Source organism: Vidua macroura, chromosome 5 (genome assembly GCF_024509145.1).
Source record: "Vidua macroura isolate BioBank_ID:100142 chromosome 5, ASM2450914v1, whole genome shotgun sequence".
Lineage (NCBI taxonomy): Eukaryota > Metazoa > Chordata > Aves > Passeriformes > Viduidae > Vidua > Vidua macroura.
The window spans coordinates 73,217,174-73,239,990 of NC_071575.1; the positions used below are offsets into that span (position 1 = coordinate 73,217,174).

General features: G+C 55.2%; 1 protein-coding gene across 2 annotated transcripts in view; it reads right to left on the bottom strand.

The window, feature by feature from the left end:
- Positions 1-308: 308 nt before the first annotated feature.
- Positions 309-22,817, bottom strand: part of PPP6R2 (protein phosphatase 6 regulatory subunit 2) — a 62,575-nt gene continuing 40,066 nt past the window's right edge. For both annotated transcript variants that reach the window (XM_053977062.1, XM_053977063.1), the window contains exons 8-24: positions 20,020-20,133; positions 18,958-19,084; positions 18,178-18,330; positions 17,236-17,457; positions 15,478-15,542; positions 13,450-13,565; positions 12,522-12,607; positions 12,147-12,227; positions 11,692-11,789; positions 9,657-9,714; positions 8,676-8,803; positions 7,672-7,826; positions 5,307-5,460; positions 4,846-4,934; positions 4,212-4,398; positions 1,160-1,315; positions 309-491 (exon numbers count right to left, since the gene is read on the bottom strand). In XM_053977062.1, the coding sequence (XP_053833037.1) occupies positions 440-491; positions 1,160-1,315; positions 4,212-4,398; positions 4,846-4,934; positions 5,307-5,460; positions 7,672-7,826; positions 8,676-8,803; positions 9,657-9,714; positions 11,692-11,789; positions 12,147-12,227; positions 12,522-12,607; positions 13,450-13,565; positions 15,478-15,542; positions 17,236-17,457; positions 18,178-18,330; positions 18,958-19,084; positions 20,020-20,133 (2,041 nt within the window). In that variant the 3' untranslated portion in view covers positions 309-439. The remainder of the gene's footprint in view (positions 492-1,159; positions 1,316-4,211; positions 4,399-4,845; positions 4,935-5,306; positions 5,461-7,671; positions 7,827-8,675; positions 8,804-9,656; positions 9,715-11,691; positions 11,790-12,146; positions 12,228-12,521; positions 12,608-13,449; positions 13,566-15,477; positions 15,543-17,235; positions 17,458-18,177; positions 18,331-18,957; positions 19,085-20,019; positions 20,134-22,817) is intronic.

Sequence of the window (22,817 nt, forward strand, 5' to 3'; positions counted from 1 at the left end):
CTCCATCAGGAACTTTGGTCACACGGCTGCGGGATTTGTGCGCTGGCCCCGGCCGCCGCTGGACCTGCTACCTTCCCAAGAGAAGCTGAATACTGTGTGCAATAACACTGGGAAAACAGCACTGAACCCCAAATCCAAAACAAAAACCAGGGGCACGGGGAAGGGGACAACTCAAATCAGGCAGAAGGCTTGGGAAGAGCCCGTCATTCCCGTGAGGACTGAACTCAATGCTACATTTCGACAATGCCGAGTGTCTTTCCGAACGGATCGGTGCTGTTGGATCTGCGTGTCTGGTCCTGAACGCCAGCTCGCTCTCATCAATGCAGCATTTATTAAAAAATAAAATTAAAATGAAAAAAAAAATAATAAAGAATTGACAAATTGCATCACCAGGGAGCAGCCTGGCCTGGCTCACACACGTCCCAGGGCGGCGGCGGCATCAAGCAGGGCCGTTCAACGTGGCTTCGGCGCAGGGCAAGGCCTCGTCACTCCTGCAGGGACACCAGGGAGCAGCCTTAGGGATGTGGGACATGCCAGGAAAGCTCCCAGAGCTTCCCTCATCCCTCCTGGAACGCCTTTCTGCTGGGACCGGAGCCCCTCCCTCTGGCTGTGTTTTGTCTGCCCAGTGAAGTGTTCTCAGCTCCCTATGGAGAAACTCCCCCGGAGCCTCATGGAATATTACAGGGAAAATCAACGTGGAATCAGGGAGTGGCCTGGGTGGGGGGAGACCTAACAACTGTCTAGTTCCAGCCCCTTCCAAGGTGATCAGAGGGATGGGGCATCTCTACTATGAGGGCAGGCTGAGAGTTAGGAATGCTCAGCCACGGAGAGCTCAGAGCCCCTGCCAGGGCCTAAAGGGACTCCAGGAGAGCTGCACAGGGACTGGGGACAATCCTGCAGGGACAGGACACAGGGAATGGCTCCCACTGCCAGAGGGCAGCGATGGATGGGAGATTGGGAATTAGGAATTCCTGGCTGGGCTGGAATTGCCAGAGCAGCTGGGGCTGCCCCTGGATCCCTGGCAGTGCCCAAGGCCAGGCTGGGCACTGGGGCTGGAGCAGCCTGGGCCAGTGGGAGGTGTCCCTGCCATGGCAGGGGTGGCACTGCAGGGGCTCTGGGGTCTCTTCCCACCCAAGCCATCCCAGGATTCTGCCCTCACCTGTCTCTCGTGGCCGTTTCTGTGGCAGTTGTGACAGCAGGGGCCACTCTCTGGTGCCCGTCCGTGTGCGTGGCCGCGCTGTTCCGGGCTCGGGGGGCACCGGCCGTCCCGGAGTCGGCCACGGGAAGCGTCTCCAGAGCCTTTCCCTTGGAGTCACTGTGGGAGAGGGCAGGCACACGGTAATGGAACTCAGCCCATGGAAAATGCAGACTCACGCTGGAATGGGGCTCAAATTCCAATGGGGAAAACAAAATTCCTCCTGCTCTCCTCACAAAGGCCTAAAGACCCCATTGGGAATGAGAACTGGAGTAAGCTGGGATTCAAATCAGCGGGCACGTCCTGGAGGCTCCGGGTCCCAAACCCAACAGGACACACCAGAACAGCTCCTCGAGGGAGGCATTCCCAACTCCTGCTGCAAATCCAGCCTGAGAATTCCCAAAGTGCCATTCCCATTGCCATTGCTGGGATTGCTTGGGCACGGACACGGACACTGCTCTGCTCCACAGGCTCTGCCCACGGGGCTCCTGAGGCTTCTGGGGCACCCAGAAAATCCTGCATTTAGGGGCAGATCCTACAATCCCATGGAGGAAAAACTCCAGGGATTGGATGTCCAGAATCCAAACATGCTGAAGGTGCTCCAGGGACCACAGAGGTACCACCTGAGGGACAACATCCCCAGTGAGGCTACAGCAACCAAAGCTCAAATCCTGGGAAAGGAGAACTGCAGGAACAAACCCTCCCAATCTCTTGTTGGGAATAAACCCACACATATTTCCAACTGGAGAAGGGATTTCTGTGCACATCCCATTTTTTGGCTTCCAAGGCAGAGGATGAGTTGCCCCAGGAATGATTTTCTTCCCAGTTTCCATCCAGAACAATTCTTTTTCCCTGTCTCCCAGAGCAAACCTCCACAAAAGGGAGGAAAGCTGGAGATGGCTGAGCTGGAATCCTGTCACCAGCTCCGGGGGAGTTTATGGAATAAAATAATCTCAGCTGGATAATTGGACATGTGATGGAGATTGGAGACTGAGGTTCTATTTCTGGAGCACTTCTTTTGAAAAAAAATGTAAAAAATGAGGAATAATGAGATCTAAACATTCCCTTTCTTCCAAGGCTCACAAGCTCCTCAGAAGTACCAAAATACACCTTGGAGAGACACATGGATGGAGCTGTGTTCCCAGGAGTGTCGCTGGAAAACCACTTCCCACACAAAAAACTGGAGCTCGACATTTCCATGGCTCAAAGAGAAACTTCTGAAGCCCAGTCCCTGAAGTTTCCAGGGCAGGAGGGTTCCAGAGTTACCTGAGCACCCACAGTGGCTCAGGAATTTCTCTGCCTTCCCTGGGCTCCAGGAAAATCCCAGCTGGACACCCAGGGCCAGATCCAGGGCTGACACAACCCAAACAAGGAGTTTGTGTGGGATGTCCTGTTGTCCCTAGGACACCCCTGGAGGGATGGGATCCCAAACCTCCCAGGACAGCGGGATCCAATCCGGGAAGCTGAGAGCAATTCCTGAGCTGCATCTCCCTAAGGATCCCCATGGGCAGCTGGGATAGGGCTCACAGAGGGTGGAACATCTGAAGGATTTGCTGGGCTGCAACATCTGGTTCTCCATGAAATCCACAGAGGCCTTGGGCAGCTCCAAGGATAAAAGACCTCCATGTGGATGCCAGGGACAAGTGGAAGGAAAACCCTGAGTTCCTGAGCAGTTCCAAGGAGCATTGGAGATCTCTGTGTAGATTCCAGTATTCCAGGGGCAAAGGAGATGGAAAACCTGTTCCTACAGCAACAGGAACGAGGTTTTGGGGAAGTACTTGGAGTCACAACCCACAGAGTGACTCCAAAATGTTCCTATCTCCCTGGAATCATTAAGGAATGTGGTAAGAAATGGATATTCCCTCTGCAGGCAGAGTGGTTTGGGAGAGCTGAGGACACCGGGAAGGCTCTGGGTGGTGATTCCCACTGGGAGCCCAGGCCTGAAGCAGCTCCAGTCCCAGCTGTGGCACCACCCCTGTCCTCCCACTGCTCCCCTGGGATCTCTGGCCATGGACACAGCTGTGGAGAGCCACAGACACCTGTCAGGGGAGGCTGTGGGTGCTCCAGGGTTTCCTCTCTTTGCCACAATGGAATCAGCTCTGCAGAAGGGCAGGCAGGCAAAGACAGGCAAGTTCAGGAAGCTTTATCCCTATGGAGTGTGGTCCAGACACTTGTCTGGAGAGGAAAACATTCCCAACGTGCCAAACCAGGAACAAACACCGCTGTCCTGCCAGGAAAGCAGGGAAGAGGTGAGAACATCTCAAAGAGGATGGACACAAGAACAGGAACAGCTGGAGCTGGGCTGGGGAGGGTTAGGTGGGATATCAGGAAAGGTTCTTTCTCCAGAGGGTGTTGGACACTGAACAGCTCCCCAGGGAATGGGCATGGCCCCAGAGCCCCAGAAATGTCTGGACAATACTGGGATTGTCCCCAAACTGTCACCAACCATTGCTGAAGGGAAACTCCTGATCCTGAGTCAGGTGCACAAACCCAGGGACTCCAGTAAAAAACACAAGGCAATCCATGGAAAAGTATGAGGAAAAACCTCAGCATCTTAGAACTAGGTAAAATCTCTGTGGATGCAGCAGATTCTGACTGGGTTGGGCAGCAGCTCATCCCCCGTGATTGGAGCAGGCTGGATTGAGGATCCAATTCCTACAAACCTGCCCAGTCCCTGGATCTGCCCCAGCCTTTCCTGGTGCTTTTCTCATTGATTGGCTTTGACACTGAGGGGAAAAGGAGAACCTGAGTGGGTTAAACTTCCCCCCCATGGCTGCAGGAGGATCCCATGGGAGCCTTTACTCTGCTTTTCCGAGCGATCCCACCCAGATCCCGCCCTGGGTCAGATCCCAGATCACGGACCAAGATGTTCCTGTGACACTGGAGTGGCCCAAAGGAGCCCCAACCCTTCCTTGGAATAACCCTGTGCTAAATATGTCCCTCAGCCCCCCCATGCCACGCCAGGGGCAGGACCTGCTCCCAGGGGACACCCCAGCCCATGGAGATCCCTTCCCACCTGGTGGGAGCTGCCCTGTCCTTGCTGGGCTCCTGTGCCGTGGCCGTGGATTCCGTGCCAGCCTTGGCTTTGTCGTCGTCGTCGTCGTCGCTCTCGGAGCTGCCCGAGGAGCTGCTGTCCAAGGCCACCAGTGGTGCCTTCCGTGCCCCACACGCGTTCCACACACAGGGAGAGGCAGCAGCGCTGGCTGGGGGAGGAACAGCCCACGCTGGAACATCGGGAAAGCTCCCTGGAATGGCCCGAGGGGTCAAACAGGGCCTGCAGCCACTGCAGATGGTCTGGGAATCATGGGATGGGTTGGGTGGGAAGGGTCTCAAAGCCCATGCCATGCCACCATGGGTGGGGACAACTTCCACTGTCCCAGAGTGCTCCCAGCCCCGTCCAGCCTGGCCTGGGACATTTCCAGGGATAAAAGAAGTGTCCCTGTGACATCAGCTCCAACTCACTGCAGGTCCATCCCTTCCCTGCTGACGTTGTCCCAACAAACCCTCGGGATTTCTGCCTTTGTTTCATTCACTGATCCCACAGGGAACGCTCAGGGCAGGGGCCCTGCAGGGACGTTTCTCCTGCCCCAGGTGCTCCATGCAGGGTTCCCAGGAGCTGAGAGCACCCTGTGGGGCCCCGTGTCACTCACAGTTCTTGTCCTGGCCCTGCGCCGGGGTCCTGTCGGTGCCGCCGCTCTCGGTGTCCAAGGGGGAGCTGCAGCGAGGGCTGGACTCGGAGCTGGGGAGGGAAGAGCCCTGAGCACGGAGCCAGGATCATCCCAGAGCCTCCCAACAGCCCCAGGAGCAGTCACCAGCCCTGCTCTTCCTTCCCATCCCTGCTCTGAATTTCTCTAAACTTTATTTTACTGGTTTTCTACCCCACTGAGGACACAGAAAGAGGGGCTGTGTCCCACCCCAGTCAGGAGCACTGGGAGGCAGCAGGAAGCACGAAGGAGCCCTGATCCAGGATCATCAGACAGTATTAAACAGCAAAAGGGAAGTGATGGGAAGGGGAAGAAGAAAGGATTACAGCCAGGCATTCCATCAAAATTTATCCCAAATATTCCCCCGTTCCCAAGTCCCAAGGGAGCTGGAATTCCGTGGCTCTTACCAGCAGAAAGGCTGGAAGTCTGTGAACTTGGCCCAGCCCTTCTCCTCCGGGGCGCTGCTCTGCGGGGCGGCCGAGTCCCACACGCTGGAGCCCACGTCCATGGCCACGGGCGGCGTGGGGCCCGCGGGCTCGAACACGGCCGTCCAGCCAGCCCCTAGGGACACCACAGCCTGGGTGCCAGCCCAGCCTCAGCCGGCCAGGAGCACCCCAGGGACATCCCAGGGACACGGCAACCCCGCCCGGGGACATCCCAGGGACACAGCAACCCAGCCCAGAAACACCATGGGATCCCAGGGACATCCCAGGGACACAGCAACCCAGCCCAGGGACATCCCAGGGACACGGCAACCCCGCCCGGGGACGTCCCAGGGACACAGCAACCCAGCCCAGGGACATCCCAGGGACACGGCAACCCCGCCTGGGGACATCCCAGAGACAGAGCAACCCAGCCCAGAAACACCATGGGATCCCAGGGACATCCCAGGGACACGGCAACCCAGCCCAGGGACATCCCAGGGACACAGCAACCCAGCCCAGGGACATCCCAGGAACACAGCAACCCAGCCCAGGGACATCCCAGGGACACGGCAACCCCGTCCGGGGACATCCCAGGGACATCCCAGGGAGCCCAGGGACATCCCAGGGACACAGCTGGGATCCCAGGGACATCCCAGGGATCCCATAGACACAGTGACCCAGCCCAGGAACACACCTGGGATCCCAGGGACAGACCAACCCATCCCAGGGACATCCCAGGGCCCCCCTTCCACACCCGCCTGTGTCCCATGGAAATCCCTCTGCGGATGTTTATCCCCAGGAGAGGAATCCATGGACACACATGACACCGTGGGTAGCTTCATCCCCCAAGTCAGTGATTCCCAGCTCCAAGTCCCTTAGTTCCCTGCCAAAAGCTCCCATCTCCATCCCCAATGGCTGGGTTTTAGGTAAAGAACTGATCAATGGATTCCAATACTTAAGATCCTAAAAATCACCCATTGCTTTTTTTTACAATCCTGGACAATTCCTCCTCCAGAACCTCTTTCCACTTCTAGTCCCACTTCCTACTTCCAGTCCTACAAATCCCACTTCTGGAATAGCATTTTTCCTTAGCTTTTCCCAGGGAAGAGGGAGGATTGCAGAGCTCTGCAGGAACAGAACCAGGCAGGAGAGCTGCTCCCCTCAAGGCTGCATCCCCAAAACTGATCCCAAATTCCAGATGAGTCTCCAGAGGGTGACTGGGCTGGCACACACAGCCCACTGGGACTGGGAGGTTCATACTGGTTCTTCCCAATGGACTGGAATTATCTGACACTTCCAAAGGGGTGCAGAGAGCAGGATGATGGGATAACCCTGGCTGGTGCTCACAGTGACAACACAAAGGCAGCACCGGAGAAAATAATGGTTTAGAACTCAAAGAGTTCTTGGGAAAACAGATGGTTGGGAAAATGTTTTGTCCCTTGGAACTGTTCTGCTGACAGCACCATGTGTGTGTCCAGCATTCCCATGGTGTCATCTACACAAAGAGTTGTGAAAATCCCTGAAGGGAGCAGACAAGATGGAAAAAGACAATTTACAGGAGCCTGGAGGGACAAGACACAGGGAATGGCTTCCAGCTCCAGGTTTAGATGGGACCTTGGGAAGAATTCCTGGCTGGAAGGGTGTGCAGGAAGTGGGCTGGAATTGCCAGAGCAGCTGGGGCTGCCCCTGCATCCCTGGCAGTGCCCAAGGCCAGGCTGGACACTGGGGCTGGAGCAGCCTGGGACAGTGGGAGGTGTCCCTGCCATGGCAGGGGTGGCACTGGAGGGGCTTTGGGGCTCCCTTCCCACCCAAACCCATTCCTGGCATTCCAGGAAAAGCCTGTTCCTCTGCACTCCTCCTCCAGTCACTGTAGGATGGGTTTACTGCTGGCAAAGCACAGCTGGAAAAGCAGGAGAACAGGCAGGGATGGGGGTGTGGAGACACCTGGCAAAGGTGGGCACACAACTCCTGTCCTGGCCAGGGAGGAGTTCAGGTCACATCCCTGCACCGCTGCTTTGATTGGGATTTGCACTGAAGGAGCTGGGATTCAGGGAACCACAGAACCATGGAATGGCTTGGGTGCGAGGGGACCTTAAAGCTCCTCTCATTGCAAGCCCTGCCATGGGCAGGGACCCTTTCCCTGGGATTCTCCCTGTGGGGCTGCCTGACACAAGGGCTGTTCTGGGGCAGGGCTCCAGCTCCCAGAGACTCCAGAGGCACACAGTGAGCCCTGGCATTCCCATTTCCCCCTGGCCAGGAGGAACTGGGGACTGTCCAGGGGAGCTGGCAGTGTGAGAGTGCTGCTGTGATCCCTGCAGACCCAGGGATGTGCTCCCAGCCCCGGTACCTTGGCAGGAGTCCGAGTCCTTCTGCTCCGGGGTGCTGCCCTTGTGTGGGGAGGGGGGTGGCCGCTCCTCCTCCTCCTCCGAGTCCACGCTGCCGTCGTGGTCCCCGTTCTCCAGGTCACTCTTGGAGCTCTCTGACGTCTGCGAGGCTCCAAACCTGAACAGGAACTGGGAATGAGCCACGCCCTGCTCCCTCAGCTCCTCCTCCCTGTCCCTGGGGAAACAGCCCAGAGCCTTTCCCAGGGTTGTTTCCCCCACAGTATTTCCCCCAGCTGCTCAGGACATTTGTGGGTGCCCAGAGAGATTCCCCCAGATTCCCATGGGCTTTGGTGCCAGCATTCCCTGGAGGTGCAGGACAGAGCCAGGGCTGGGGACACCACACAAACCAGTGCCCAGTGAGGGGACAGACACTGGTGTGGAGCCTACCCTGTGCCCAGGCAGGACCTGAGGTTGTTGATGCTTGGCAAGGATATGGTGAGGTCTTGGATGTTTTCCCTGTTTCCTTTGATCACATTTCAGATTGGGAATTATGGAAATAACTTTATTTTAATGAGTGGTTCTGTCAAAGGGATGAAAAATTATTTCAAAGCCCGAGATGCCCCTGGGAGGCCTCTTGTTCTCACTTTCCTGATTTGAATGTTCTGAGAAAGAATGTTCTGCCCACTCCCCTCAGTCTCACCTCCTCCTCCTCCTCTTCCTTTTCTCCAAGGACGAGGGAAGGAGCAAATTCCAAGTGTTTCACACTAAGGGTGGGGGGGTTTTAATGTGTTTGATTGAAGACTCATTAATTAGGTGTTCCCATTGTTAATGAATTCCCTTGAACTGGATCAGTCTCCAGTTCAGGAGAACCCCCAGCACAAGTGGCAGGGAAAGTGCTCAGGGTTGTGTCAGATAAAACCTCACAGCTCCAAAGTGACACAAAAGCCAAGAAATTCCTCCTGGCGTGGACTGAAATGTGCAGATTCCCAGCAGCAGGGGGAAAATCAGGGTTCTGCTTTCCCCTTACCGTGTCCTGGACTTGACCTGGGTTGCGTAGGAGATGTCCTTCTCCTCCCAGATATCCTCCTCCTCCTCGTTGTCGTCGAACTGCTGGATGCGCTCGTTGCAGCAGGCCTCGAACAGGGAGGCGTTGGGCTGCAGGACCAAAGGGAAATCACATTCCAGAGGTTCTCTGGACACACTGCTTTAAGCCCAAGTCTCAGGGCTGACCAAATCCAGCTTAGCTCAGGAGCTGGGATCACCTGGGATCACCACAGTCCAGCGGCTGCTTTGCTTTGGGACAATAAACCAGGAAAGGCCAGGAACAGCCTGGCAATGTTTAGATCCATGAGAAATCCATCTCTGCCTATGCTCCCCTAATCTGTCCGGAAAGATGACCTAAGGCTGTGAGAGGTGGGGGTGTTCACCTGGACAAGAGAGGAATCCAGGAGAGCTCAGAGCTCTGCCAGGGCCTAAAGGGGCTCCAGAAGAGCTGCAGAGGGACTGGGGACAAGGCCTGCAGGGACAGGACACAGGGAATGGCTCCCACTGCCAGAGGGCAGGGATGGATGGGATCTTGAAAATTGAGAATTCCTGGCTGGGCTGGAATTGCCAGAGCAGCTGGGGCTGCCCCTGGATCCCTGGCAGTGCCCAAGGCCAGGCTGGGCACTGGGGCTGGAGCAGCCTGGGACAGTGGGAGGTGTCCCTGCCATGGCAGGGGTGGCACTGCAGGGGCTCTGGGGTCCCTTCCCACCCAAGCCATCCCAGGATTCCACGATTCTAGGAACAATCTGGCACCGCAGGGAGAGAGGAAGATTCCCTCCATGCCGGGGTGCTGCCTCAGAGGGAACATTTCCTGGGAGAATCCCCTGAGGGGCTGAGCAGTGCCTGGCTCTCTCAGGCCCCCCTGCATTGGCCAAACCCCTCCCAAACCTTTGTTCTCTCAGAATGCAAGCAGCACCTCTCCAGAACCACCTCTATCCCAGCCCCAGCCCAGGTCCCCACTCACGCTGTCATCGTCAGCGTCGATGTTGAAGTTGATCTCGGCGATGCGGTCAAAGGGAGCGCTGGGAGGGAGGAGGGAGGGAAGAGCCTCAGGGGTGGCTCCGAGGAGCCCGTGCTTCCCAGAGGGACAGCAGCAGAGCCAGAGCCACTCCTGGGCTGGGATCCCTGCACAGCCACTCCTGCCCCCAGGCCACGGTGTCCCCTCACTGAGGGAGGGGTTATTCCAGCCTAGAACATTCCCTGTCCACCGCAGGGGAGGCACTGGAGCGGCTTCCTGGGGGACAGCTGGGGGGGTCAGGCTGTGCTCCAGGGAACAGGGACAGGAGAAGAGGGAACGGCCTCAGGCTGGGCCAGGGCAGGCTCAGGGTGGGCACCAGCAGGAATTTCCCCATGGAAAGGGGGTCAGGCCTCGGCTGGGGCTGCCCAGGGAGGTTTGGAGTGCCCATCCCTGGAGGTGTCCAGGGAATTCCTGGAGGTGGCACTCAGGGCTCTGGGCTGGGGACAAGGTGGGGACTGGGCACAGCTTGGACTGGATGGGCTGGGAGGGCTTTCCCAGCCTCAGGGATTTTGGGATTCTGTGAATCTCAATGCAGGAGTGGCTCAAAGCCCGAGGTGTGGCTGTTCTGTGATGGTATCCCAGGATGTGCATATCACAGGATGACCTAATTCCCAGTCCAAGCCGGGAGAGCCCCTGGTGGGAACAGCAGAGGGTGCTGCAGGCCCAGAAATTCCCAATTCCCAGAGTTTGGGTCCAGAAAGCGTTCACTCTCCCTACACATGGATCCGTAGCTCTTCCAGTGTTATTTTCTTTGAAAGACTCTCCAGTTCAGTACTCCTGCAATCCCAGGGACCCTGACACATGACTGATACTCCTTAAATATTCCAATTCACTTCCAGCCCAGTGTCCAACAGCTGGAAACAGCTGGTAGGGAGCACCACTCCCAGAATATTCCAGGTTTTGCAGTACATTCTTCTTTTCCAATCACAAACAGAGCCATAGCATCCCAAGCACAGACTTTTTCCAGCTTCATGTTCATTTTACACCGGGCACGAAGCACCAGCTCCTCAGGGATTTAACTCCTCCCTGCCCATCACTCACATGGGGCTGTATTTGCCAGTAGTGAAAAATCTATTTTATTTATTTTATTTTATTTTATTTTATTTTATTTTATTTTATTTTATTTTATTTTATTTTATTTTACTTAATTTAAAAAAAATATGTATAGAATTGAATAATTTCTGTTCAATTCAACTCTTGATTCTATTCTGGAACTTTTTGGCCTTATCAAGTTTCTGACATCTCTAAGGCTCACGAAAAACCCTCGATGGGAAGGGCAGAGGTGCTGCCTTGGATCCCAAGGAATTCCTGGGATGGACACAAACCCAGGAGCACTGGGATCCCCTGGAGCACTGCTCTGTCCACAACTGGTCCCAGTTTCAGGACTGTTATGGCCACTGGGATAATCCCAGTGCCAGGTACATTTCTAAGGAGAGAGGATGAGCTGCAGCTTTAATGGGATTAAAGGAATTCTGTAAAAGCAGCAAATTTTGAGCTCTGGATTCAGCAAGTTGTGTAACACTGAATCCCCTTTCCTGTCTCCCTGAACTGCCACTGCTCCTGATCATCCCTGCTCCCTTCCTCAGGAGGGGGAAAATGGCTGCATTTTCCATGGATTCCATCAGAGCACTGTCCCTTCACTCCTCCTTCCAATAGGGATTTAATTCCTTGGAAAAGATCTGTTTAACTGCCCAGAGTTTGCTCTCATGCTTTGCCTTTAAACTCATTCCAGACCAGGGCTGGACAACAGTTGCCTGCTTTATTTCCCTCTTTGAAATGAAGGAATACTTTTCCTTCCTTCTCCACCTGGCTCTGGAGACGGGCTGGGCTCCTGGGAAACAAGGAGCTGTTTACAACCTGAGGAGGGATAACAAGGCTCATTTTTAAACCTGAAGCAGAGGGAGGATGGGATGCCAAGAGGCTGAAATGCCAATCACCCCCAGACTCACTCGGTACCATCACCAAACACCCCCACACTCACTTGATGTTGTCATCCTGGTCTGCAAACTCCTCGTCGTTGAAGCCGAACTGATCCACGAAATTGGCCGTCATCTGCTGGATCTGGTACTCGGAAAAGGCCTGGGAAGGGATCCCAAAAAATCCATCAGTAGGGTGTCCAGAGACATTCCAGAAACAGTCAGTGGAGCTGCATGGAAACAGCTTCTCCAGGAAAGCATTAAAATCCCAGAAGTGTGTGAAATCTTCATTCCAACCCCTTCCCAGAGCAGGGTCACACAGAGCTCTGGGATTCCCCACCCCCCGATGCCTCCTGCGCTGCTCCCGGGTGGATCCCAGGCCATGGAACTGCTCTGGGAAAGCCCAAAGGAGCTGAGCACAGACTGGGAGCAGAGTTCAGGAAGCTGCTCCACAGCAGGATGACCAAAGGCAACTGGAGCAGCGAGTTTCCTGGGAACAGTGAAGATGTTCCCAACTCACCTGCTGGAGAGTGAGCTCGTTGGGAAAAGCACTCTCAATGTCCTCATCCTCGCTGGAGGAGTGCAGGTGGTGGGTGCTCACCTGGGAAAGCACAAACCAGTCAGGGAACCAGGGAAATCTGGAAAAGCTCCAATGTTTCAGTTCCACCAAAGCCCAGACTCCTGCCCAGGCAGGAGCTGCCCCAAGGAATCCCAGGGACCAGCTCAGCACCATGCATCAGCTCTGCTGAAGGACTGTTAATGGAATATGCTTATGGAAATGCTTTCTACTCTGCTTTGAAGTCTTCTTCAGCAAAATAAGGAAAGTGAGATAAACCAGGAAAACCCCTTTCTTCTGTTATGGGAAGCCCAGCAGGCACTGGAGTGACCAACTCACCAAATCCACCGTGTTTCTCCGGTTCGTCTCCGTCAGCGTCTCCTCCACGAAACTCTCCCACCTGCCCCTGCAGTCCTCAGGCAGCTCTGGAATGAGAGGGAGAAAACCACGGGAGTTCTGAGCCAGCTGAACTCCTTGGGGACTCACCTGGGCTAAGGACTCACAGCTTCTCTCACCTTGCTGGGAACAATCCCCAGCAGAGCTCCAGCTGTGCTTGGGTCTTCCCTTTCGTCCTGGGGACTTGGGGGAACCCTTCCCTCCCATCCCTCCCAGCCCAGCACAACTGGGAGCCCAAAAGTGAGTAGAACTTGAGGGTTGAGGAAAGGAAATGGAGAAGTAACAAAAGCAGAAAAGAGCAGAAGATTGTGCCCCAGATTGTCACTGCCCGGCTGTGCCCTGTCCCAGCCTGGCAGGGGCTGAACAGTGGGGATGGAAAAGGTGGAAAATGGAAAATCTTCCTTCCTCCCACCCAAACCCATGGGACAAAAACAGTTCCCCAAGTGGATCCAGTGAGGGCAGGATGGACCCAGCCTGGCAATGGGAATTCCCCTGATGAGCACATCTGGGGTCTCTGGGGACACCTCATGTCTCTTTCCTCAGAGAGTCATGGAATCATGGGATGGGCTGGGTGGGAAGGGACTCAAACCCCATCCAGAGCCACCCCTGCCATGGCAGGGTCACCTTCCACTGTCCAATCTTAACCTCACTGTGTGGAAACCAAGAGCAGCCAAATGGGGTCTCACCATACTTTAAATGATGGGATATTGTGGGATTTCCCTGGGAATCCTTTCCAATGGGAAAGGATCTTGAGGAAATACCTCAGTGAGTCCTTCCAGGAGCTCCTAATGGTTATTATTCCCTGGAGAGCAGTGAGGGGGAGCTGAAGAGGAGGAGGAAGAGGAGAAGGAGAAGGAGGAGCAGGCGGTACCTTTGATGAAGTCACTGATCTGGGTCTGCATGGGCCCCTTCTCCATGTTGTGCACCACGGCGTTGGCGATGCGGGTCAGGTGCCCCATGTTCCCTCTCCTCCTGCCGCCCTCTGCCCTGGAACAGAGAGCAGCCGCTACCCTCGGAGCCGGGATACCCTCGGAGACGGGATACCCATGGAACCCGGATACCCATGGAACTGGGATAACCACAGAGCTGGGATGGGATACCCATGGAGCCAGGACACCCACAGAGCTGGGACACCTCCAGAGCTGGAATACCCATGGAGTTGGGATGGGATGCCCATGGAGCCAGGATACCCATGGAGCTGGGACAGAGCCCTGGGAATGGCCCTGGAACTCCTGCCCAATGGCCACAGAATTCCTGCCCCAATGGCCACAGAATTCCAGCCCCAATGGCCACAGAATTCCTGCCCCAATGGCCACAGAATTCCAGCCCCAATGGCCACAGAAGACCAGCCCCAATGGCCACAGAATTCCTGCCCCAATGGCCACAGAACTCCAGCCCCACACATCCCAGAGTTCCCTGCAGAACCGCAGCAGGGATCAGCCCTGCTCTGGCAGGATGGGATGAGCTCGCCCCCAGCACAGGGACCTTCCCTCATTTTGCCCTGCTTCCTCCTGATCCCTCCTCCCACTCAGGTAACATGGGAGGGGCTCCAAACAAGGAGCTAAACATGGAAAAGATGCAGGAATGAATCTGATTGTAATTCCCAGGGAAGAAAACTCCCAGAGTTAAGGATCTACAGCACAGCTACTGGCAGAGCTCCGGGGAGGGCTGGGATTGCAGCAGTGACTCCCCCAGAACAGAAGACATTCCCACCCAACCATGGGATTCCCCTTGGGATAAAACCAGATCCCAACACGGAGCCCGAGCAGCCCCGAGTCCCTTCCCTGGCTCCTCACTGCTTCCCTTCCTGCAGAGTGAGGCCGTGCTCCAAACCAGCTCAGGGAACAGTTTGGGTGGGAAGGGACCCCAGAGCCCCTGCAGTGCCACCCCTGCCATGGCAGGGACACCTCCCACTGTCCCAGGCTGCTCCAGCCCCAGTGCCCAGCCTGGCCCTGGGCACTGCCAGGGATGCAGGGGCAGGCCCTGCTGGTCTCCATCTGCCCACTGAGAGAGGCCAAGATTCTTCCTGGAAACTCCACCTTCCCAAAGCCCCAGCTGAGATTCCTCTGCTTAAATCCCTATTTTCTCCCTTCCACTCAGATTCTTTCCAGTGTGGTGGTGACTGGAACTCTGGCAGGAAATAGGGATGAGCTCTGACTCCTTTCTGGTTTAATCAAGAAAACTCCCAAGCAGCACTCAGGGATATTTATGGTCCTACAGAACTGGGTAAGGAAATGCCCAGCAAAATTCCTTATGTGGACAAGGGGCTGTAAAAAGAACCAAAAACCCAAACCACACCACAAAAAAAAAAAAAAATGTAATCCAAATCTCAATCCACCAATTATGGCCTAAACAACTCCAGTGGGACTCCAAAGCCCTTGGAAGCAACCCGGAGCTCAAAATAGAGAGGGAGGACCAAACACTGAGCTGGACACGGAAATTGAAGCCTCTGGAATATTTCCACTTTAATGTTTTAGTTCTTTTAGAATATTTAGTTCTAATCAGCACAAAATCCAAGGGGTATATAAAGCTAAAATAGGAAATCCAGGCCACAAATGCTTGGCCATCCCAACTTCCAACAATTTTCTACTCCAGGGAGAATAAAATTGTGCATTTAAAACATAACAAACCAAAAAATTTTAAAAGTGAATATTCCATGGGATTCCCTGAGAAAGCAGGAAAGCAGAAGACTGAGTGCTTGGGATGGGGTGTTGGAAACATCCATAAAACCCATCATGCCTTCAAATCCTGTCTATTTGGGAATTTGGCTTGTCAGCATGCAAACCACCCCAGTTCCAAATCCCAACCAAAATCCAAGTCTGCTTGGACACCATTAAAATGGAAATTCTCCAAGAATATTCCAAAGTCAGTGTGCAGCCCCGGGCCAGCAATTCCTTACTGGATTTTGTCATTGGCTTCCCAGGCGTCCAATATCCTCTGCACCAGGCAGCACTTCTGGAACAGCTGCGGGGGGAAAGGGAGAACGTTCCGGATTTTCCCAAGGAGAACTGTGGATCCTGCTGTTCCTTCCCTCGCTCCTCCTCGGGAGCTCAAAGCTCAGCCCTTCCCCTGCCCGAGAGCCCAATTCCTTCCTGGTTATTTCCCAGAGGATGCCAGCAGAGCAGCAACACCTGGAGCATCCCCAGGCTGCTCCTGAGCCTCCCAGCAGCAGGAATTAAAGCACTGCTGGCATTTTCCAACCACCACGCTGAGGCCTGGCCACCAACAGCTGGAGTGTTCTTGGATCGTTTTTTGTCCAAAATCTGTAGCAATTTTTACTTTAAAAAATGGAATTTTAACAATAAATGGGGATAATTTTAATATTAAATAGGGATAATTTTAATAAATACCAAGGGATTCACAGGGTCATTAAATGAGGGGAGTTTTAATGGGATGCTGCAAATAAAGGGACAACAGCAACCACAGCTCCATGAGAACCACTACGAATGATAATAAGTAATAATAAAGCCCACTAAAAATTGATAGTAAATAATAAAAATAATTTTTTAAAGGCAATAAATTATAACAAAACCCACTAAAAATTATATATGAAAATAAATAATAAGAAATCCACACTGAGACAAGTTCCTGTTCTGGAACAGCTGACCCCAGAGATCCCTGGTGACCCCAGCCCACCCCAGAGATCCTGGTGACCCCAGTCCCACCCCAGAGATCCCTGGAGACCCCAGCCCACTCCAGAGATCCCTGGTGACCCCAGTCCACCCCGGGGATCCCCTGGTGACCCCAGCCCACCCCAGAGATCCCTGGTGACCCCAGTCCACCCCAGAGATCCCTGGTGACCCCAGTCCCACCCCAGAGATCCCTGGTGACCCCAGCCCCATCCTAGAGATCCCTGGTGACCCCAGTCCCACTCCAGAGATCCTGGTGACCCCAGTCCCACCCCAGAGATCCCTGGTGACCCCAGCCCACTCCAGAGATCCCTGGTGACCCCAGCCCCATCCCAGAGATCCCTGGTGACCCCAGTCCATCCCAGAGATCCCTGGTGACCCCAGCCCACCCCAGAGATCCCCTGGAGACCCCATCCCATCCCAAAGATCCCTGGTGACCCCAGACCATCCCAGAGATCCCTGGTGACCCCAGTCCCACCCCAGAGATCCCCTGGTGACCCCAGCCCCATCCTAGAGATCCCTGGTGACCCCAGTCCCACTCCAGAGATCCCTGGTGACCCCAGCCCACCCCAGAGATCCCTGGTGACCCCAGTCCCACCCCAGGGATCCCCTGGTGACCCCAGTCCCACCCCAGAGATCCCTGGTGACCCCAGTCCCACCCCAGAGATCCCTGGTGACCCCAGTCCCACCCCAGGGATCCCCTGGTGACCCCAGTCCCACCCCGGGGATCCCCTGGTGACCCCAGTCCCACTCCAGAGATCCTGGTGACCCCAGTCCCACCCCAGAGATCCCTGGTGACCCCAGCCCACCCCAGAGATCCCTGGTGACCCCAGTCCCACCCCAGAGATCCCTGGTGACCCCAGCCCATGCCGGGGATCCCCCGGTGACCACAGTCCCACCCCGGGGATCCCTGGTGACCCCAGCCCACCCTGGGGATCCCTGGTGACCCCAGCCCATCCCAGAGATCCCTGGTGACCCCAGTCCCACCCCAGGGATCCCTGGAGACCCCAGCCCATCCCAGCTCTCACGTGGGTGACCATGACGTTCTCGGTGGCTCCGGCCGGGGGCTCCGAGGGCTCCGAGGGCTCCGCTGGCTCCGGGGCCGCGCTCCCGCTCGGAGCCTCCTCTTTGCTGCCCGGCTCCCCCGGGCTGGGCTTCCCCTCGTGCGCCGAGTGGGACAGGATGGCTGCTATGGACAGCTCCACTTGGAAATGCAAAAAGTTATTCCACGTGTATTTAAAAAATAAATCCTGGAGGAGAAATAAGAGATGGAAGAGTTTACTCGGGATATTCTAATGGTATCAGGGATCTTTAAGGATCTTCCCAATTCAACCCATCCCAGGATTCTGGGACTCTGGGATATTAAATTGTTGCCCAAGCTGTTGTTTGATCAAGCAATTCCACTCAAACAGTTTTCCTGCTACATGCCAGCACTCACTGCAGGCTGGGTTCTACATTCCCAGGGCACTCAGTCTGTTGGGAAATCAGTGAATATTCCCAATAAATGGAGCACTTAGGAATCCTCTCACACAGACAGCACTCACAGCACAGACACACTGAATTAAACAACTTAACTCTGCTGGGGCTCAGTGAAGCCTAGGAAAAACAGGAACTAAATCACTGCTAAGGGTGGAATTAATTCTCTTAAGGCTGCACAGGTTCTGGGAGGCTTTTTCCAGCCTCAGGGATCCTGGGAGAAAATTCATCTCTCATCATTCCAGGAGCTCACACACACAGCACAGACTGTTTCACACCTTCTCCACTGAACTGACACGGAATTGGAAGTGTGAGGCTGAGTCCAAAACCCCAAAGAGTCGGATTTGGATCACAAAAGCTCCTGCAGGGATCTGCTCCTTGCCGGAGCAGGTAAGGGAAACACCAGGACTTTGGCCCCCCGGCACGAGCCCCGCACAGAACGGATCCCAGGTGGAACTGCCCCGTCCCTGCCCGCGGTGGCCCCGGACACTCACAAGTAACAAGTCCATGGTGCCGAGCCTGCAGAGCTCCTGGTTGATGCTGGGGGTGTTGGTGTGCAGCAGCGCCGCGATCAGCCGCGAGCCGTGCAGCCGCGCGTTCCCCAGCGGCTCCTCCAGCACCCCCAGCGTGGTCAGGATCGCCGGTTTCTGAGGAGCAGGGACGGCAGTCAGGGGAGGACAACGTTCCCGCAGCGCGCCAGGGCTCTACAGCGCCTCGGCCGAAAACTCAACCATGGGAATTCCACCTCACCAGGGTGGGGCAGAGCCCTGGGACCACTGCCCAGGGAGGGCCTGAGTGCCCCACTCTGCAGACATCCCAAACCCAGCTGGACGTGTCCCTGTGTCACCCGCTCCAGGTGACCCTGCCCTGCAGGGGCCTGCACTGGACGATCCCTAACAACCCCACCAGTTCGGGGAGTCTCAGATTTAACAGAACCCTCCCATTTAAGGAATGTTCTCAGCAGGGAAACCTAAACCACCTTCCCAAGAAGATGGTTCTAGGGCCACTGGGAGATTTGACTTTCAAACCAGAAGATTAAAATCCAACTACCCACTGAAAATTCCTTCCTCTCCATCCCTTCCCATCTCCAGTCAATTCCCCAGTCCCAAAGATTTCCCTGAACACAACCCTCAGACTCCTGCTGCAGACTCCTGCTGCAGACTCCTGCTGCTCATCCCTGCAGGCCTGAGTTGCAGAATCTGCGTGTGGATTTCCCTTCCCTGGGCACGTGTCCTCGCTGGAGCTGTCTGGACTCCCGGGAATGCCGGCGGTACCTTGGGTGGGCGCAGCAGCAGCTGGTGGAAGTCCTTGAGCCGGGGCTCGATGCCGTGTAAGATGCTGCTGTTGACAGTGTAAGACCTCTCGAATCCCTGAGTGTACGAGTCCATCAGGCCTTCCACTCTGAGGGAACACCAGGATTCACTCGGAGGCACTCACCATTCCCTCTTCCCATTCTGAACAACCAAGTGATACCAGGGTCCTCAAGGTCCCTCCCAACCCAGTCCATCCTGGGATTCTGGGACTTTATGATATTAAACCAGTGCCCAACTCTGTTTAATCAGCAATTCCACTAAAACCATTTTCTTTCTACACTTCCTGCATTTCATCTTCCCTCTCCTGGGGCCCAGAACTGCCCCCAGTATCCAGAGGTGGAGATTTTGTTAAAGAGCCTCCAGTCACACTGGCCATGTCAGTGGTTTTCTCTTGAAAAATGAGGATGAAAAGTAATAACATTCAGCTCCTGAACACATTCCCATACCTGCATGGTATAGATTCTATTATATTAGTTATTTCTATTATTTATTATACTGTATTAGTTAATATTGGTATCATTTCCCAGGTGCTGCTCACACAAACAAACCTGTGCTGAGCTCAGGAGGAGCTGACCAGAAATAACCTCCCAGCAGAGCCGGCAAACCACATTCCCAAAGTGTTTCCTGGGGTTCCAAATTCCCAAACACTTCCAAAGGGAACGGCTCAGCAAGAATTACCCAACAAATGTTTGTTCCTCCCACTGTCCCAGGCTGCTCCAGCCCCAGTGTCCAGCCTGGCCCTGGGCACTGCCAGGGATCCAGGGGCAGCCCCAGCTGCTCTGGGCACCCTGTGCCAGGGCCTGCCCATCCTGCCAGCCAGGAATTCCTAACTCCCAGTATCCCATCTAAGACTTTCCTCTTCCAGCTTGAAGCAATTCCCTGTGTCTGGGCGGTGCCTGTCCCTCTGTGCCCCCAGCCCCGGCGGGAGCCCCCGGGCAGTCCCGAGGCACGGTCCCGGTGATCCCGGGGTGATCCCGGGGTGATCCCGGGGTGATCCCGGTGATCCCGGCGGTCCCGGCTCACCCGGAGCGCCGCGTTTCCAGCAGCGTCAGGAGCACCTGGGTTCCGTTCACGATGCAGGTCTCGCTCTGCTCCCCGTCGAACATGTTCCTGAGGAGCTGCTCCACGCACTCCTGCCTGGGGACACAGGGGGGTCACTCACACGGGGCTGGGGCTGCTCCCGGGCTGCTGCACCCACTGAGGCTTTGTCACGGAAGGCAAAGGGAAGATCCCACTCTTCCCACTGCTCTCTGCCAGACCAAGGAATGGCAGGTGGGAGGAACAGGAGGCTGAGGCCAGCCCTGCTCCCCAGCTCACACAGTCACACAATCCCAGGGTTGGGAGAGACCTCCAAGAGCATCAATCCAGCCCAGCCCAACAGCTCAGGCAGACCCTGGCACCCAGGGCCACATCCAGGCTTTTTAAACACATCCAGGGGTGGTGACCCCACCACCTCCCCGGGCAGCCATTCCAGAACTTTATCACCTTTCTGGAAAAGCTTTTTCCTGATATCCACCCTGAATTTCCCTTGGCGTAGTTTAAGACTGTCTCCTCTGGTTCTGTCAGTTGTTGCTCCAGCTCCTGCAGCTCCTGTTCCCCACCACATCCCAGCTCCGTCCCTCAGGGACAGCTTCCCAAAATCCAGCCCTCAGCAAGTCCCTTCCCAGCCTTCCCCAGTTCCACATCCAGCCAAACCCAGCATCCCTGGAGTTCACAGCCCAATCCTGACTATTTTCTAACGTTCCAAAAAGTCGCCTTTCCATGGGTATAAATAAAATATGAGACAAAAATGTGAAAACAGCTGAATAATTCATGAGGGAGGATTATTTGAAAAAGGAGCATCTAAATACCCTCTGTCAGCAGAGAAGGGGAGGTAAAGGAGGCAATTTTCTGTAATGAACCAAATTCCCTTTATAGGACCCAGCCAGCAGCTCCTGAACCTGGATTTCGGGCTCATTCCCTGATCCCACCTCCTTCATGCTGATCATTCATTCCTGACTCAGGAATGACAAAAGTTATCCAAGACCCAAAAGGTCACTGTAATGCTGGGAAAATTGGCCAGGAAGGGTAATGAGCTTTGTGACCTTCAGCAGAAAGGGAAGAAGAGTAAAAGAACCCCTTTGCCCAAAATGCTCCTTTATTTTGAGCAGGAATTCTGGAGATGGTTCCTGGAAGTGCAGGGTCCCACAGCCCTCTCCAAAACTATGAAGAAAGCCTAAAATTACCAAAAAAGTCTGTAAGTGCCATGTCTTCTATGGCCATCACTGCAAGGAATCACAGCCCTCATTAAAGGTCCTGGGACTTCCCAGAGGGAATGACCGAGCTGCAATCCCATCTCCAAAATTCTGAGGGCTCAGAACTGGCACAGAGGAGAGGCCATCCAGTCAGGGATGTGACCTCCAGTGGCTCCAGCTCCAGAGCCCAACAGCAGCAGCACCTGGAGCTGCTGAAGAGAGCCCAGAGGAGACCCCGGAGCTGCTGCAGGGCTGGAGCCCCTCAGTTCCCAGGGATCCAGGCTGGCAGAGCTGGGAATGTTCACCTGGAGAGGAAAAGGATCCAGGGAGAGCTCAGAGCTCTGCCAGGCCCTGAAGAGGCTCCAGGAGAGCTGCAGAGGGACTGGGGACAAGGCCTGCAGGGACAGGACATAGGGAATGGCTCCCACTGCCAGAGGGCAGGGATGGATGGGATCTTGGGAATTAGGAATTCCTGCCTGGGAGGGTGGGGAGAGGCTGGGCTGGAGTTCCCAGAGCAGCCCTGGCAGTGTCCAAGGCCAAGCTGGACACTGGGGCTTGGAGAAGCCTGGGACATGGCAGGGGTGGCACTGGAGGGAATCTGAGGTCCCTTCCCATCCAACCCCTTCCAGGGTTCCATGAAAGGTCAACACTTCCCTAGCACAGGATTCTGTCAGGCCATAGCACAAAGGCTGGATCTACCTCATTCCTGCAGGAGCAGTGAGGGAAATGAAAAATTTATGGAAGAGTAGCAGCTCCTGGTAGGGGTGGAGCTCCATGGCAAGCCCAGGATGGTCCCAGTGGCTTCCAAGTGCTGCGATAAGCCACATCCCATTCCCACCTGCACACACCAGGTCCCATCCCAGGAATTATCCCACAGTCATGGAGGAAGTGACAGCCCTGGACCAGGAGAAAAGATCCCCCGTGCCACCTAAATTCAGAGCTCTGGGTGGACAGAAATATCTCAGGGGAACTGGAAGCCCCTGTCCCTTCCATGGCTCCTTCCAGCCCTTTCCTGACAAAATGTTGCCTCCAGACCTAAAAGAGCCTTTTTAGTTTCAGTCTCCTGGAGAATCTCAAGGAGATTTTAGGTTTGAAGAAACAATAAGAAGCAGAAAACACAGGACATAAATAATTGAATGTTCATTCAAAGAGCAAAGAAACAACACCAGAAAAGAAGCAAAACTGGGAAAATCAACACTTCTGGTACACACTGAATGTTATCTGGGAAATCAGGGAATCCTGGAATGGGTTGGGTGGGAAGGGAGCTCAGAGCTTCTCCAGTGCCACCCCTGCCACGGCAGGGACACCTCCCACTGTCCCAGGCTGCTCCAGCCCCAGTGCCCAGCCTGGCCTTGGGCACTGCCAGGGATCCAGGGGCAGCCCCAGCTGCTCTGGCAATTCCAGCCCAGCCAGGAATTCCTAATTCCCAAGATCCTATCAATCCCTGTCCTCTGGCAGCTTCATGTTCTCCCCTTGTCCTGGCACTTCAGTTCTGGATGAACAATCCCCCTCTGGCTTCCTCTGAGATCCCTTCAGACCCTGAAGGTGCTGTGAGGTCCCCACACAACCCTCCCTTCTCCAGGCTGG